Source organism: Channa argus, chromosome 23 (assembly GCF_033026475.1).
Source record: "Channa argus isolate prfri chromosome 23, Channa argus male v1.0, whole genome shotgun sequence".
Lineage (NCBI taxonomy): Eukaryota > Metazoa > Chordata > Actinopteri > Anabantiformes > Channidae > Channa > Channa argus.
Window position 1 is genome coordinate 7,668,914 of NC_090219.1, and position 14,454 is coordinate 7,683,367.

The window sequence follows — 14,454 nt, forward strand, 5'->3', positions numbered from 1 at the left end:
GCATACCGGTGTTTAAGTTCATAAAATCAAAAGCTAGATGCTGCTGTGTTGGTACACAGCAATGGCAGCTTTGAATAGGGTTTCAAATTACTGCTACCAAGTGTAGTGAACCGGGGTCTATTATCCTGTCTAAATTACCTAGAATTAAAATAATCAAGGCACAGAATCCTATGGTTGACAAACTCAGCATGTCTGAAAAATGCATGGCAGGTACATGATCAAAGACATGAAATCGATTCTGTTCAGTTAAGGGGGAAACATGACAACTGGAAGGCAAACAGCTGTCATCTGGTTAGCTCATTGGGCATTGCAAGTCAAAAAAATAAAAATAAAGCCTAACATGTCTAATTTATTCAAATTGCAGGGATTAAAAAGTAGTAAAGTGAATTATTTTCTTGCTGCCATAAGTGTATCACTGATAACCTTACAATAATTTACTCAATTTTTCAGAATTGTCAAATGTAATTTATTGTCTGTATTTTCTTTAATTCCATCACATACCTGCAAGACTGCAAAGGTCAAAACCATAAAGTTAGGAGAATGTAATGTTAGCAAACATTTTACAAATTACTGTTCCAACATGTCACATGCTCTGTAGCTGTGACTCAACATTACAGATTTTTGACTTTGCTTCTGAGAGCCTCTTACCCTGAAACTGCTACCTTTAAAAAAAATAAAATAAAAAAAAAAAACACACAAAAAAAAAAAAGGAGCAGAGCTCAGCAAACACCTATCGTATGTTTCTCATTGCATTTCCTGTGAACAGCTGTCTGGAAGGCTATGGAGGAAAGCTGCATAAATCAATGTTAACTCACCCTAACTAGATTTTCTAGAGTTAGCCACATAAACATGCCATTACTGTTGAAACATACTCTCTGAAGTTGTGGCAGACAGAGGCCGTTTCCCCCCCAGGTAACACTGGGAACATGGAACAAGAAATACAAAAAAAATAATATATATCCACAGGAGACAGGCAGTGATTGCCTAATGTGCATTTTCACCCGATTCAATTGCTCAGCCCACTAGAATGTCCTGTCCCCATTTTCCCCTCAGTTTGGCCCTTCGGAGCCCAACTGTCCAATGAGTTTGTGTTGGCCAATGTGGAGAATGCATCCTTCAGGGCATGGCAAGGCAAAGGTCAGGGAATGGTTGGGAAAAAAGAAAAAAAAAATCCAGATAGACACAACTGTGATAAGACAGTGACAATTGAGATGCTCGTTCCCACTTCCTTTGATACAGGGTGAAAGTCTTTAATGTGGATGGCCAATGTCCTGTCATATATCCAATCTGCTCCCCTGTTGGCTAAATGTAGGTACAGTTATACAATATTAAGGTGGGAGGTGATGATGGTGAAGCCAGCATCCATACACACTACAGAACAGCAGGAAGAAGGGAGTGTATGGGGGGGAAAAAAAAAAAAAAAAGTATAAAAAAAATCCAGGAGCTCAACTTTTCTTCATGGGCTTTTTAATAAGCAGGGATATGATGGGGGTTCAGGCTCAGGCTGTATTGAGCAGGTCCTGTATGGCTTTCTGCTGTGTCTCATTCAGTGTTGATACACACTGTGTCCACAATCCTGCTGACACCTAAAAAAATAAAATAAAAAACAAAAGTCACCTCTAACAAGTTTCAGACAAATTTTACATAAGTTATTACCTTTGTTTCCTAGCACTAGTTGATGCGCTAGGAAACGTTCTGATTTTTTCTTACTTCTACTGAAATGTGTCAATCCTTGTAAACAAACTAACCTGTACTTGACGTATGACATTTGCAAGTCGTTTGCTGCAGGCATCTTCACTCCTGACTGATTCATTTGCAACTCCGTCTGCGATGATGAGGAAAATTTTAGGAAGGTTGGAGTTGTCTGGTCCAAGGACAATGGGGTTGTTACTGTGGAAAGATTATAATTCTCAGAAGAGGGATGGGCAAAAAATTTTGTGAATATTTCAGATGAATCATTACCTTTCAATAAGGTCACACAAAAAGTCAAATGTATGGACAGCCTCCTCTTTGTCCTCATTAAGCGGGAGCCAGCTAAGCCAATGGGGAAGGATCTCATTAACATTAACGCACTCTGGGCAAAACCTCATGACCTTTCCCACAGCAGAGATACAGTTTTCTGTGGCGTTAACGTTCTCTTTGGAGCGCGAGTCAGCAGCCTGGATGACTTGAACCAGCAAGGGGATGGCCTCTGTACCAACGAAACCAACAAAGGCATCATGTAGTTACAAACTCAAAAGCAATAAAGTGCCAACACCACAACTACAAACTGAGGCTATACCTGTACAGAATGGGCGGTAGTTCTCTCCTCCATACTGTGCCATGACGCCAACACCGTAAGCGGCAGCCTGTCGAACCTCAGGGCTTGAGTCACACAGTGACTGCAACATTGGCCGCAGGAAATACTCTGCATATTTGAAGGAGGAGGGGCTGCAGTGCTCCACCACATCGTCAAAGATGCACAGACCCCACTGTCTATCTGCCCATGGCCTGTTGGGACACTGAGACCAACGAGAGACATTTTCGTTACTGCTCAACTTTCAGTATGGCAAGGAATCAAGTTTAGACTCAATTACTTCTAAATAGTTTGAAACAATCTAAAAAAAAAAAAAAAAAAAAAAAAAAAAACACATTCTAAATTGACAGTTATGTTTTCCCCAGCATTCATTCTGTCAGCTACAAATTTGATGTTTCTTATTGATGAACCTATTGATAAGTACTTACTATTAGCTGGACAATAAGCTGCAGCAGCTGTTCAAACCAAGGCAGCACCTTTTCTTTGTAACTACTGAACACTGAGTGTAGGATGTCTGACACTTTAGTCAGGATGTACACATCATTTTCATCCTGTAGAAGGGGGACATTTTTACACCACAACTCAAAATGTCACATCTAGCATTTATTGGATAAGACAATTTCCAGGGTAGAAGTTACCTCATCTTGTAGTGTTTCTTCCACCTGTTCATCATAGTCTTCATCCTGTCTCTTGGCTGCAAAAGACAAGAGTAATTTGAAATAGGTTTTGGTCCTTGACTTGGAAAAACCAACATGGAAGTTTGGAGTGTTAAGGGGGAGGCTCACCCTGTCTGAGCTCCTGATTCTTAAAATGTTCCTCCAGTTTTCCTTTAAGGATGCCACCAAGCTCCTCAAAGTGTTCGTTGTTCAGACATCCATCCCCCATCAATTCAATGCACTAATAAGGAAAAAAAAAAAAAAAAAAAAAAAAAAAAAAAAAGAGTTTGTTCCTAATGCATTCAAATCTACTCCAACAATGGTAATATTAACAAGAAACATGTTAACAGAAAAACAGAAGTAACCTCACTGATGTTACCTTGGCAAAAGCATGCATGATTTCTGACAGGACATCAGAGTCTGGCTCGGTTCCAATAGCCTTAATGAGGGCATCACACATGAAGTGCCACATCTGGGTGAGATACTCTGGTCCTCGGACCCGAGCACACTCCAGCAGCAGGGGCATCGATTCAGCTGCTGCGACTCGCACACGTAAAATGGTTAAGGAAACTACAAATGAAACCAATTTTTTAACGTACCAAAGTGATAATTCTTTTAACCTGGATGCTTGTCTATTTTGGTCATCTATACTACAGGCTGAAAAGGTCTAATGTCAACAAAAGGATATCATCATGGAAATAGAACTTGAGTAGTGGAACCATTAGTTTCACCACTTGCTCCGTGTACTCCACAAAACCTTCCTTTAGCTCTTTGGCATAACAGACCTAGAGGTAAAGAGAGAAAGAGGTTTTACTAACAAGGCTGAACACTGGTCAATGACCTCAGAATCTGCAGGATCCAGAATATATGGGACTTCTGGTCTCTTCTACTCACCAGCATCTGGCAGGCAGTGGCCTTTTCCTCAAGACCAGCTGTCTTGATGCCAAAGCTCTGCTGGTCTCCTAGGTTAACAAACTCCCAGCCATCATCTTCTGATATATTCTCCATGTCCTGGGCTACAGGAAACAAACCATCAAATATTGTACTCATTTCTATTGGCACTCAAGTGTTTGACTACTTGGACTGTTCTACAATAAATATTTGTTACTTACTGTCAAGGAGGGCCACCTCTGGCTTGATGGAGGCAGTCTTCATGAGGGGGCCCATCACCACAGGGAGGTACTGCTGAAACTCCTTCCCTAAGATCTTACACATCCTGGCCCAGGCTGAGATCATGTATGAGATCTAAAAATACCACAACAGGTTCACTTCAGAGCAGCAACAATGGGGGGGGGGGGGGGAAATAACAGAACAGTTTAAAGCTCATTCAAGATTATGTACCTGAGGATCATCATCCTCCAGGTCATTGAAGTCTGTCTGGGTTTTGAGGAGAAGCTGCATGACTGCAGAGGCATCTGGCATGAACTAGTATCAGAAGGACGAGGACCGATGAAATGATGTTTGAATCAAATATATAGCAACATTTCACTGATTGAGCACGATGACTGCATATACCTTCTCCTTGCCAACAGCCAGGCCGATGAGGCTGATGCACTCTATGGTCTTGCCACGAAGCAGTCGGAGCTCCTTCTGCACTGCGTTCTCTACAATGTGTTTCAGTGAGGGCATGAAGAGATCATAGTATGGCACAAACTTTTCTTCAGCCGTGTCAGCTACTGAGGCAATGGAAGTCACCACCTGCTCCAAGACAAGTTTGGTACCCTTCTGGATCAGCTGGGAACATAGAAGGGATGCTTGCTGAACTGGTTGGCAACATTTTGTTAGGAGGTTGCAAATAGTGGGTTTGGAAGAAATGCCACATTTCTTGTAGGCATCAATACTGCTTTTTCTGAAATGAACATTTCTACCTCTTGCAGTTTGGCAACCATAATGACGTGAAGGTGCTGCACCAAGCTGTCAAGATAAGGAATGAGCAGTGATTTTGGACAGTCCTCTGTAAAGTTGATGAGGGCAGCAGCAGCATGTGCCTGCACCCGAGGGTTACTCTGGTCCTCCATGGTTTGAAGCAGGGCTGAAATCACCTGCAATGGAATATGATATAGGATCAAAGTCTGACTTTGGTGTCACCTTAAAGGTTTGCAACATCAACTGTCTGACATTTGTAATCAAACAGATATCACTTCACCTACCTTATCATGGAATTTCTTTTGGAAGGTTGGAGCGAAATCTGTGGCCATCTGTCCGATAGCATTGCAGGCAGCATAACGTACCCTTGGATGCTGAGGAAGAAAAAAAAATATATAAAAAAAACCAACACAAAGCTTAATGTCACAATTGTTTTCCATGATTGGTATAAATGCAAGTCAAGTGTGATGTTCTTCTTACAGGGTCTGAGCAGAAGAGAAGGACAAAGCTGACGATTTCTTGGAGGATGGCCTCCATCTGCTGGTGGCAGCCCTCGCCAATGGCAGACAAAGCCATAAGCCCAGCATGACGGTACTTCCAGTCAGCTAAGGACAAAGTGTTGATTGAATTAGTCACTAACCTACAAACTACTGAATATATTAAAGCCAAAACTAAGACATTATATTTATGACATAGCAAATTATACATTTCTGTAAAAAACATTCCAAATATGACCTCATTATGAGGCCATTTAATAATATTCAGTGGGTTTGCTTACAGTTTTGCAGCATCTGCATGATGTGCTGTTTGATCATTGGCAAAATGATCTTTCCACCAAGACCACATGCAATTCTGTCCAGAGCACTCTCTCCAGCTACTGCATTACTGGAGATTAACAAGAATGAAGAGAAGAACAGTAAGACAAAACGTGTATAAACCTGCCTAAAAATCATTCACATTTTTATTCTGAGTTTCAAGGGAAGAGGTAGACAGGAAAATGGCATAGGGGAACTCTCAAGCAGGTCTCCACCTGGTAAAAACAGACCAAAATGTCCAAGCTTTTTGTCCTAACCATCAGGTGATTACAGAAGAGTCTGCTTTATGGGATTTCTAACCAACTTGTTACAGCAAGTCTTACCTGTCAAAGTCATCATCCTCTAGCTCATCAGCCATGGCCCACTCGTCGTCATCCTCAAGGTCGACCATCATTGCAAGCATCTGGGGCACTGAGAGCAAACAAAGTGGCAACGTTTCAAAAAGTCTGCCCAACATCTTTGGGTGACCAAGAGCAAGCTGGGCAACAGCGTCTAAACTAATAAACCAGAACCCTACCACTCTGAGCCACAATGGCTGTGTGTTTCCTTAGCATGGCTGCTGCAGTCTCAGATAATGTGACAATGACTTCCAAAGCCAACTGCCTCTGCATGTTATTCAGGTTGGTATCAGCACACAGCTGTGGAGACAAGGCGCCATTTTGGTAAAATGTTTCACATAAAGTTAAAAATTGTGTTAAATTGTGCCTAACAATTTAACGTTACACTGCATTAGGGTGGTCTGACTCACCTTCAGACAGAGCTGCAGTGTGGCCTCCAGGTTGGGTCTCAGGTATTTAGGTGCTGTGTCTGCGACTTCCACTAAAGATTTGAGTACAGAGTCATCTCCCTGGTAGCAGGACTCATTCACAGCCTGTTTAAAACAAAAGCTGAGGTCAGTGTTGCAATTATACTACATTGACTGAACCTTCACCTTTGTTAAATAAAAAACAAAACAACCTCTTTGCTTTTGATAGAGCTTAGTAAGGCTTCTAAATTTTAGACGTGTAAATTTGCATCTTGCCTGCAGAATTCCCGGCAGAAGATCAGCAAAGTGCTTCAGCAGTACTGTGTTGCTTTCATTAGACAGAACAAAGGATGCTGCAGCCCGAGCTGCCAGGGTACGAATCTAAGTGAACAGTAAAAAAAAAAAATATTTTTTTTTTAAATTAGACATTAAAAAAATATAAACGTTCATTTATGTTTTAGGTAAACTGCATAATGTGACCTGAAAGCTTACCTGTGGGTTTGCCTGGTCTTGCATGCATTGAACCAGCATGCGTTTGATAACCTCCATATAATGCTGCTGCTGGTTGCCAAAGATTCCTGGAAAGTTCCTAGAACAATACAGAGACATATCCTGAATATGTGAGTAGTGTGATGTTAACGATCATGTAAATATTGCAACTGCCTATATATAAAAAGGGACTCACCAAAATATGTGCAGGGCAGCTTCTCGGAGGCCAACATTGTCCGAGTTGACAGAGTCAAATAAGAACTTTAATAGCTCTGGCCACTGGTTATTCCCATCATCATCTAAATTAAAGGCATAAGTTAAAACTCTTTAGGCACTAAAATGCCATCCAAATATTTATTGTCATTGATTTACAGTGCCTAAACTAGTCAGACAATAACCTACTTAAGACAAATTGTTCACACACAAAAAAAAAAAAAAAAAAAATCAGTCAGATGTCATTACTGAATGAAGCTTCAATATTTTATCATTCACCCTTTGTTACAGGATCCCAGCAAAATCCCCAAATGCAGAACCAAAGTTGCCAGTAAATAATTTAAGTGTTAAGCTGGAGAAAAAACAAACACAAAAAACAAAACAAAAAAACTAAAAAATCTTTACCAATGAGGTTGCGGGAAAGCTCCGCAGCAATGTCGCAGACCTTCTTGCGAATGTTTGGCAAAGTCTCCTGTTGGATGCTGCTCAGTAGCTCTGTCTTGATGACAGTCTGCATCTCCAGGGTCAGACCCGGGTAGATCTCCTCAAATGAGGACGACAGCAGCCGCCGCAGCAGTACGGCCGCCATCTGTTTGACCTGAGAAGACAAAACATTGGCATCAACATGTCATATATACAAGTCATTTTTAACCAGACACTTTACAACCAGTAGTTGTCACTAAACCATGCGGACATGCAGCATCTCAGAAAGGCAGAGTCACTCTCTGGGCAGAGCACCTCTGCCAGCTCCCATTTCAAGACTAAAAATATCCGCCTCGAGGTAAAGAAAAAGTAAGCATGAGAGACCAAGCAGCTGGTGGATTCAGAGTAAACATTACTGCTCAAATGCCAAAACTATGACTCATAACAAGGCTTCATGTCAGGTTTTGGTGACAGCTCACATGTGACAAATAGACAACATTTTTAAAATGCCATCAATGCTGCACCTTTCAAAGTGAAACATATTGCACCAATGTGAACAGGATTCCCTTTGTTGAATGATGTAATAGATGAACTTTGAACTTCCTTCACTCAAACTGTGAGATTGTATTCCCTCCTAGTATGACAATGCTTATGACCAATGTAGTCTGACATAAAGTACACAAAAGTGGGATAGAATAAATGGAAAACAGATATAGGTTGTGGATAGACATAGTAGCAGCTCCTTATAAACCCAAAAGGATAAACTGCCATCTCCTTCATAAAAATCCATGTACAAACCTCCTCTGCAGAAGATGCATCTCTGACAGCCTGCAGCAAGAATGTGATCTTGTTCTGGCCTGGTATATTGTCATAAGTCTCCTGCAATGAAAATTTACAGACAGTGGTCACAATTAGGCATACAACTTAGTGTATACTTACAGTTAGATGCAAAATATTAACCATGTGGACAAAGTTCCATGTTGACTTTTATTTGTTGTCACAAAGGAATCGTGTACATCCCTTTGATTCCATGCATACGGCACATCTAAAGCAAAACAAGACAATGGTCACACAAATGGCAAGTGAAGAATATAAACTGTTTAGTACTGCGACTGTTTCATATTCCCACTCTCCAAAAGAGCCACAAGCTTCCACCCACATCATCCCTCAAAAAGCAATATTTCTTATAAAAACTCTACTTGATCTACATTTAAACACATCAACAGGAAGCTCAGTGTTGCAACTCAAAAGCAGAAGAAAAGATGCACTTGATGCAGCACTGACAACTCAGATATTTGATCATCTCATTCCTCTAAGACTACAACCAGTCCAGCATCATGAGTTTCACTGAATGAGCAATTACACAGGCTATCATGTGCTGCCCATTTATCTTTGGTATATGCTGTTCCTATGTTGGAACATTAATGCCACATGAGAAATGCTAACACACAATGCTCTATGGGATGTAGTGGAGCCTTGGCTATGTGCTCTGAGGAAAAGAATGCTGTACATGTTCAAGCCATGTTAATAGTAAACAAAGTATTTGGTCTTTCTCAACAGGTCAAAGGGACACATAACCCAGGTAGAACAGGGAAAAACAACTCCTGAGTGGATTTCTTGAGTCATTGTATGAGACTACATTTGCATAACAAGGAGAACTGTGTGTGGGGGGGGGGGGGTCACATTGGCAACAATACCATGGGGGAGATGGCCATGCAGCTTCTGTTTAAACTATTGTAAATTAAGGAAACAGGTAACTGCTGCCTCAAGATTTCACAACATTTTTTGTGTCTGTATGACCAAAATGACAGTGGCATGGTACACCCCTTTATTGCTAGAAGACCACCACCACACCCTCATTTTAATCACTTCAGTTTGAACTCACTTTTCCTATAGTCACTTTTAACAGTACTGTTGAATGCAATGAACTAGGGTCTGAGACATACAAATGTTCAGCAGCTGCTTTCATTGGCTAATAAAATGTGGGGTTTAAAGTCATTTTCAGACAGATCAATTCCCATTATGCTTGTTTAATACAGAAAGGAGTGCTCCTGTAAAGGACGGATTCCACTGAGCTTAACGTTGTTGCCCACAGTCTGTGCCTTATAAAGAAAACGCTGACTGCTCGTGGGAAGGGGGTGTGATAAGATTTAATCACCTCATCCAAAAAGTCGGGTACTGAGAAGGGTAACAATGCTTTGCCGCGACGATAGGCTAATCGTGATGGGGGGAAATGAATAGAGCAGCTAGACGCAGCCCAAACAAATCCTTTGAGAGAAACTAATCCAGTGAGGGGAAATGATGAGCGTCTTTCTGGTGACGCAATTGAAACCGCGATATTAGCTTCACGAGTTAACATAAAACCAAACCAGAACGTAAACAGCGTTTTTTTTAAACACATTTTGGTTAAACGTAGTTTCACATAAAGTGAATGAAGGCCATTGCCTAAGCACTACCACATTCCGCCCTCTGAAGTGGACTCTGCTTGTCCACTTCGCCACATCTATAGCTCAATGTATCCCATTGATCTTTTGCTGCGTATCACTGCACTTAGCGATTGAACGTGAGATTTCACGTATTTAATATGGGCACACATGCCACGCTGAGTCCCCTACTATAGCCACTGCTAGCTAGCTTAGCAACACTTAGCTTTATGCTACTACCTGTACTCTACTAGCCACACGATTAACATTAGCTTCACTGCCAGCACGAGAAATAAAGATTGGTACTCAACAACGGGATCATTTTATTTTAGTCAACTCGAGTGGGTGACACAGAAACACACGGACAGAAATGGACACGCTTGATTTGGTGTATATACAAGCTACATAATGTTAACGTAACTACGCAACATGGTGGATGTAGTTAGCGTTAGCTGACTAGTACTCGCTGTCGGCTTCACACTGCACGTGGGCTACTGAGCCTGACGTGAAAGCTCACTGCGCGCGCGGCCAGGCTGCTATCAGCTAACGGGTGGTTAGCTTCCTCGAACCGGATAGTAATGTTTTCTACAGTAGCCGGACTTGTCAACCACAAAAAGGTAACTACGTTATCATTTCTTACCTCTGACTGTTTTCTGACGTTGTTGTCAGGGCTCATAAGGTTACCCAGCAAGAGGTAGAACTGCTGTTGTTCCGCCATTGCACTAAGATCCCAAAAGACCAGCCGGGTGGAGAAGCGGCGAAATGATCCCGGCAAGACGCTGCTTAGGTCTCACAATGCTGCTAACAGCCCATTGGTTTATTTTATCAACCCTACTCGCAGTTCATTGGACTGCACAGCAGCAGCGAAAGCACGCCATTGGTTGAAACGGATCCGCAGAGTCTATTGGGTGAAATCGACACAAGAAGGTAAATGCGTTGTTTCCATTGGCTGATAGTGAATTACCAAAGCGCGGGAACTCAGTGCATCAATGCTAGGAAAATGAAAACAACAAACAATGCATTTCCATATTATCAGTCATGAAAAGTAACTAAGTACATTTACTCAGGTACGACAAAATAAAATCACTTTAAAATTGTAGCTAAAACATATCTATTTCGAACGTCCAATTCCCTGCTCCCATTAAATGTCTAGTTAATGATCGGTTGTTTTTATGTTTTTTAATTCAATAAATTTTCTATACATTCATTTATCCCAACTAAACGAGTAATTTCCCCATCATCACACCACCACACATGTAAAATACAATATGTTACTGGTAAGTTGTAGTTGTATACATAAAATGATCTGGGTCTGAACATAAATGTAAAAAAGGCAGATTTTCTATCAATGATCGTAGAGTCCAATAGGATATATTAGACTGGAAAATATTTTCTATTATTCATAATTAAGTTGTATATATAAATGCGTTTATAATTGTGTTTACAGCTCACTCTATAAAGCACTCCTGTGTTCAAGCCAGGTTTTTAAGGACCCCTGCTCTGCCTGTTTTCCAACTAACCCTGCACTCAATCAGAAGTTGGAAAATACCTATTGTCTTTGTCTTTCTCCAGTCCACCCTAATGTAAGTCCAACTTCCAGTTTCTAATTTTTCCAGTGACTAATTTATTACATCTGATGCAGCTAATCTGCAGTACGTACTGCAGGGATAGCTAGCAAACTACTGTATGAGGGCAGTGTTACCCCAGGACCAGGTTTAAGAAATGTAAATTCTGCTGTAGAGCACCATCTGCCTCTAGATGGCAGCCAAGCTCTTTGCAGCAATACATTCTCACTGAATGGATTTAGATATGATTCTTAGTTCAGATTTGCGGTGAATTATTATGCTGTATGAAATGTATGTGTCATTCACTTGATTACTGCACGTGAGAAGTGAATCCAGAAAGAAAACAAAATAAATTTTAATTACATTATGTAGGGTATGTAAAAAAGGTTAAAACAGAAATGTAAAGAAAGGAAAAAGTTATAGGCTATGTAAGTATTGTTTTTAAGGCATCACAATATATTATCTTTAACATTTAAACACATTTTGTATAAGAATGGTATAAAAAATGCAAAACGTTTGCTTTACAGCTTTGTGAATGCAGTATTTTGTATTTACAGTAGTGGTGTGGCATGAGACCCTGCAAACTTCCAGACCTGATTTTGTCATTTAATAGGTTTTGTGAGCAGACAAATCTCCATACAGTATATACCACAAACTCGTGTGAAATCCTGGTAGTTAACAATTAGGCTGCCTCATAATATTCAGTCTATTTGATCCATTGTGTCTCTTTACAGCACCCCTATTGGTCTGAGTTAGACTGTAACTTGGTGCTGTCCACAGAGCTGCGGCAGTCCAGACGGACAGCGGGGCTGCCGAGAGTCTGAAACCAGACAACTTACATCTGCAGGAGTCCATGACGAGTCAAAAGTGAAAGGTAAGCTCGACATTCATTTAGTTGTAATAACCGGATTTCATAAATGAGCAACTGAAGTGCACGAGCCCACTTATTATCGTGTTTTTGTCCCCATTAGTCCCGATTTGAACAAAATATCACTGAACTTCATACAAAAATCAGAACATTTATTGTGACCGAGCTTCTGTGACACATTTTTCTACTTAAAGCATTAAATTAGCGTTGTGTTGGGATCCACTCTACAATTCGGCCCTACGCTAACCAGCTGTTTGAGTGGATTAGTGACATTTATTTGAGGAAAAAAGATCATCTCAGAAACTCATTTTTAAAGTTGACAGTTTAGTGTAAAGTGCAGCTTGTGTGGATTATGTTATCACTGTTTGTTATGCGTAAATCTGTTAGTTTGGTTTTTTAAAAGCCAGGTGCCTTAGTAAAACTTTAACTGCGTTGTATTCGTGGTGTACAACAACCTGTACATAGCCCAGCCTGTGTCGGCAGGTGTAGCCACTGTTGTCCCTCAGCTGATCCCTAATTGGGCTCAGGAACCAAACCATAATTTTAATAACTATTCACCTTTTCAGGAATCAATCTCTTAGTTAGAATTGGATTTTGTTGCTCTGGTACTAGAGTGCAAAATTACTTGCTACTACTATGTGTCCAATATTTGTTCAAGTATTTAGGTTAATTTGGCTTTGCATACAAGATGCCCCAAAATAAACGGCTCGATTTGTTTTATGCACTTTTTGACGTGATTTGCTTTGGATACCACAGTGTGTTGTAGAACCACGTGGGGAATTACTAATAAGCAATTAACGGAAAAGTAGTAATGTCACCAGATTAAAAACTACGGAGCCCGGGAAAGGACAAGAGAGAGATTTTGATGTTTGAGACAGATTACGTTTTGCGAGATCTTGCAAGGTTTGCGCAGGACGTGAGAAATATATTGATGGTTGGCCAAAAAAAAAAAAAAAACCAAACAAACAAACAAAAAAAACATACATTAACTCGGCCGAGATCTCGCAAAAATTGCGAGGGACATGTGAGGGGGAAAAAATGGATGGTTTTCGAAAAGGGATTAACTTTTGCGAGATCGCGCAACGTTTTCGTTGTAAATGAACTCCCTGGTTAGTCAGTCACCGTGAAAAGACAACAATGGAGGGCACATAGAGCCATTCATAGACTTTTATTTTGAGCTTGGCTTAAAATGCAAAGCCAATCAATCAGTGCTTGGCAGCTAACACAATTTTCACATCAGTGAGAGACGCCTAAAGAGAATACTTAAGGTTCTCTCGCCGCAAAGTCTACTCCGACTTGGCGGACATGTTTGACTTTGTTAGCCACCAACTTCTGAACCCTGGACAACTTCACGAGTACCGATGGATGTAGCGCAATTAAAAGCCTGGCGTGTCCTTTTGTCATTAATCGGAACAGCCCATATCGTCTTCAAGTGTCTTTCATGTAGGTGAAATCCCCCACGCGCTTGTCATTTCCATGTGACCAACCTAATTACACTGTATTTACAATGAAACAATTTGAATTTACATTTGCAAGATCTCGCAAAAGTTAATCTTTTTTTTTTCACCCATTACTACCTGCATTGGTATTTTTTTTTCTCTTACATGTCCATGCAAACTTTCAACTGCTACAAAAGCTTGTTAGATTCTGTATCAGATAGTCCTTTGCCTTTGTATTCCTTCTAGTCATATTATGTACATCTAGAGTTTTTAAATGTTGATTACAATCACAACGCAGCAGCAGTGGTTTTTGGTATATTTGTGAAATTCATTTGCATAAACCCTGTTTGAGACCCCTTTAGCCTTTCCCCCCTTACACCAAACATAATACATAAAATGCTCCATAAGAAAGGTCTTTCTTTGTGATTCTTTGTCCTGTAGAACCTGCTTTGGTTCCTACTTAACTGGACTGAATAAAATCATGGATATTGGTTTGATGTCCTACAGTCTGTGTTGGGCTCCACTATAAAACTCTATATAGTGATTATTTGTCAAATGTAAAGTAACAAGCACAACCTGACATATAATATGTAGGCAGGATCAGATGTATGTGTTATTTATTCCATCACATTTTAAACGTCAGTTTAAAGTCTCTG

The 14,454-nt window shown here is 40.6% G+C and overlaps 2 protein-coding genes across 5 annotated transcripts in view; one reads left to right on the plus strand and one right to left on the minus strand.

The window, feature by feature from the left end:
* Positions 1-810: 810 nt before the first annotated feature.
* Positions 811-10,724, minus strand: kpnb3 (karyopherin (importin) beta 3). Its single transcript, XM_067492927.1, has 26 exons — positions 10,567-10,724; positions 8,302-8,382; positions 7,486-7,678; positions 7,064-7,166; positions 6,871-6,967; positions 6,655-6,759; positions 6,382-6,504; positions 6,151-6,271; positions 5,957-6,044; positions 5,597-5,703; positions 5,299-5,423; positions 5,103-5,192; positions 4,821-4,994; positions 4,468-4,686; positions 4,294-4,377; positions 4,065-4,197; positions 3,847-3,968; positions 3,641-3,737; positions 3,332-3,504; positions 3,082-3,193; positions 2,935-2,990; positions 2,725-2,847; positions 2,282-2,501; positions 1,963-2,191; positions 1,749-1,890; positions 811-1,586 (listed from the first exon to the last, which is right to left on the minus strand). The coding sequence occupies exons 1-26, from the start codon at positions 10,642-10,644 to the stop codon at positions 1,500-1,502; spliced, it is 3,282 nt and encodes a 1,093-aa protein (XP_067349028.1). The 5' UTR covers positions 10,645-10,724; the 3' UTR covers positions 811-1,499.
* A 1,520-nt stretch (positions 10,725-12,244) lies between these two features.
* Positions 12,245-14,454, plus strand: part of LOC137108753 (semaphorin-5B-like) — a 32,690-nt gene continuing 30,480 nt past the window's right edge. For 2 of the 4 annotated variants that reach the window (XM_067493743.1, XM_067493742.1), the window contains exon 1: positions 12,248-12,365. The gene's annotated coding sequence lies outside the window, so the exon portion shown is untranslated. Of the gene's footprint in view, positions 12,366-14,454 lie in introns of all 4 variants that reach the window. The other 2 variants (XM_067493744.1, XM_067493745.1) reach the window with 2 other exon arrangements.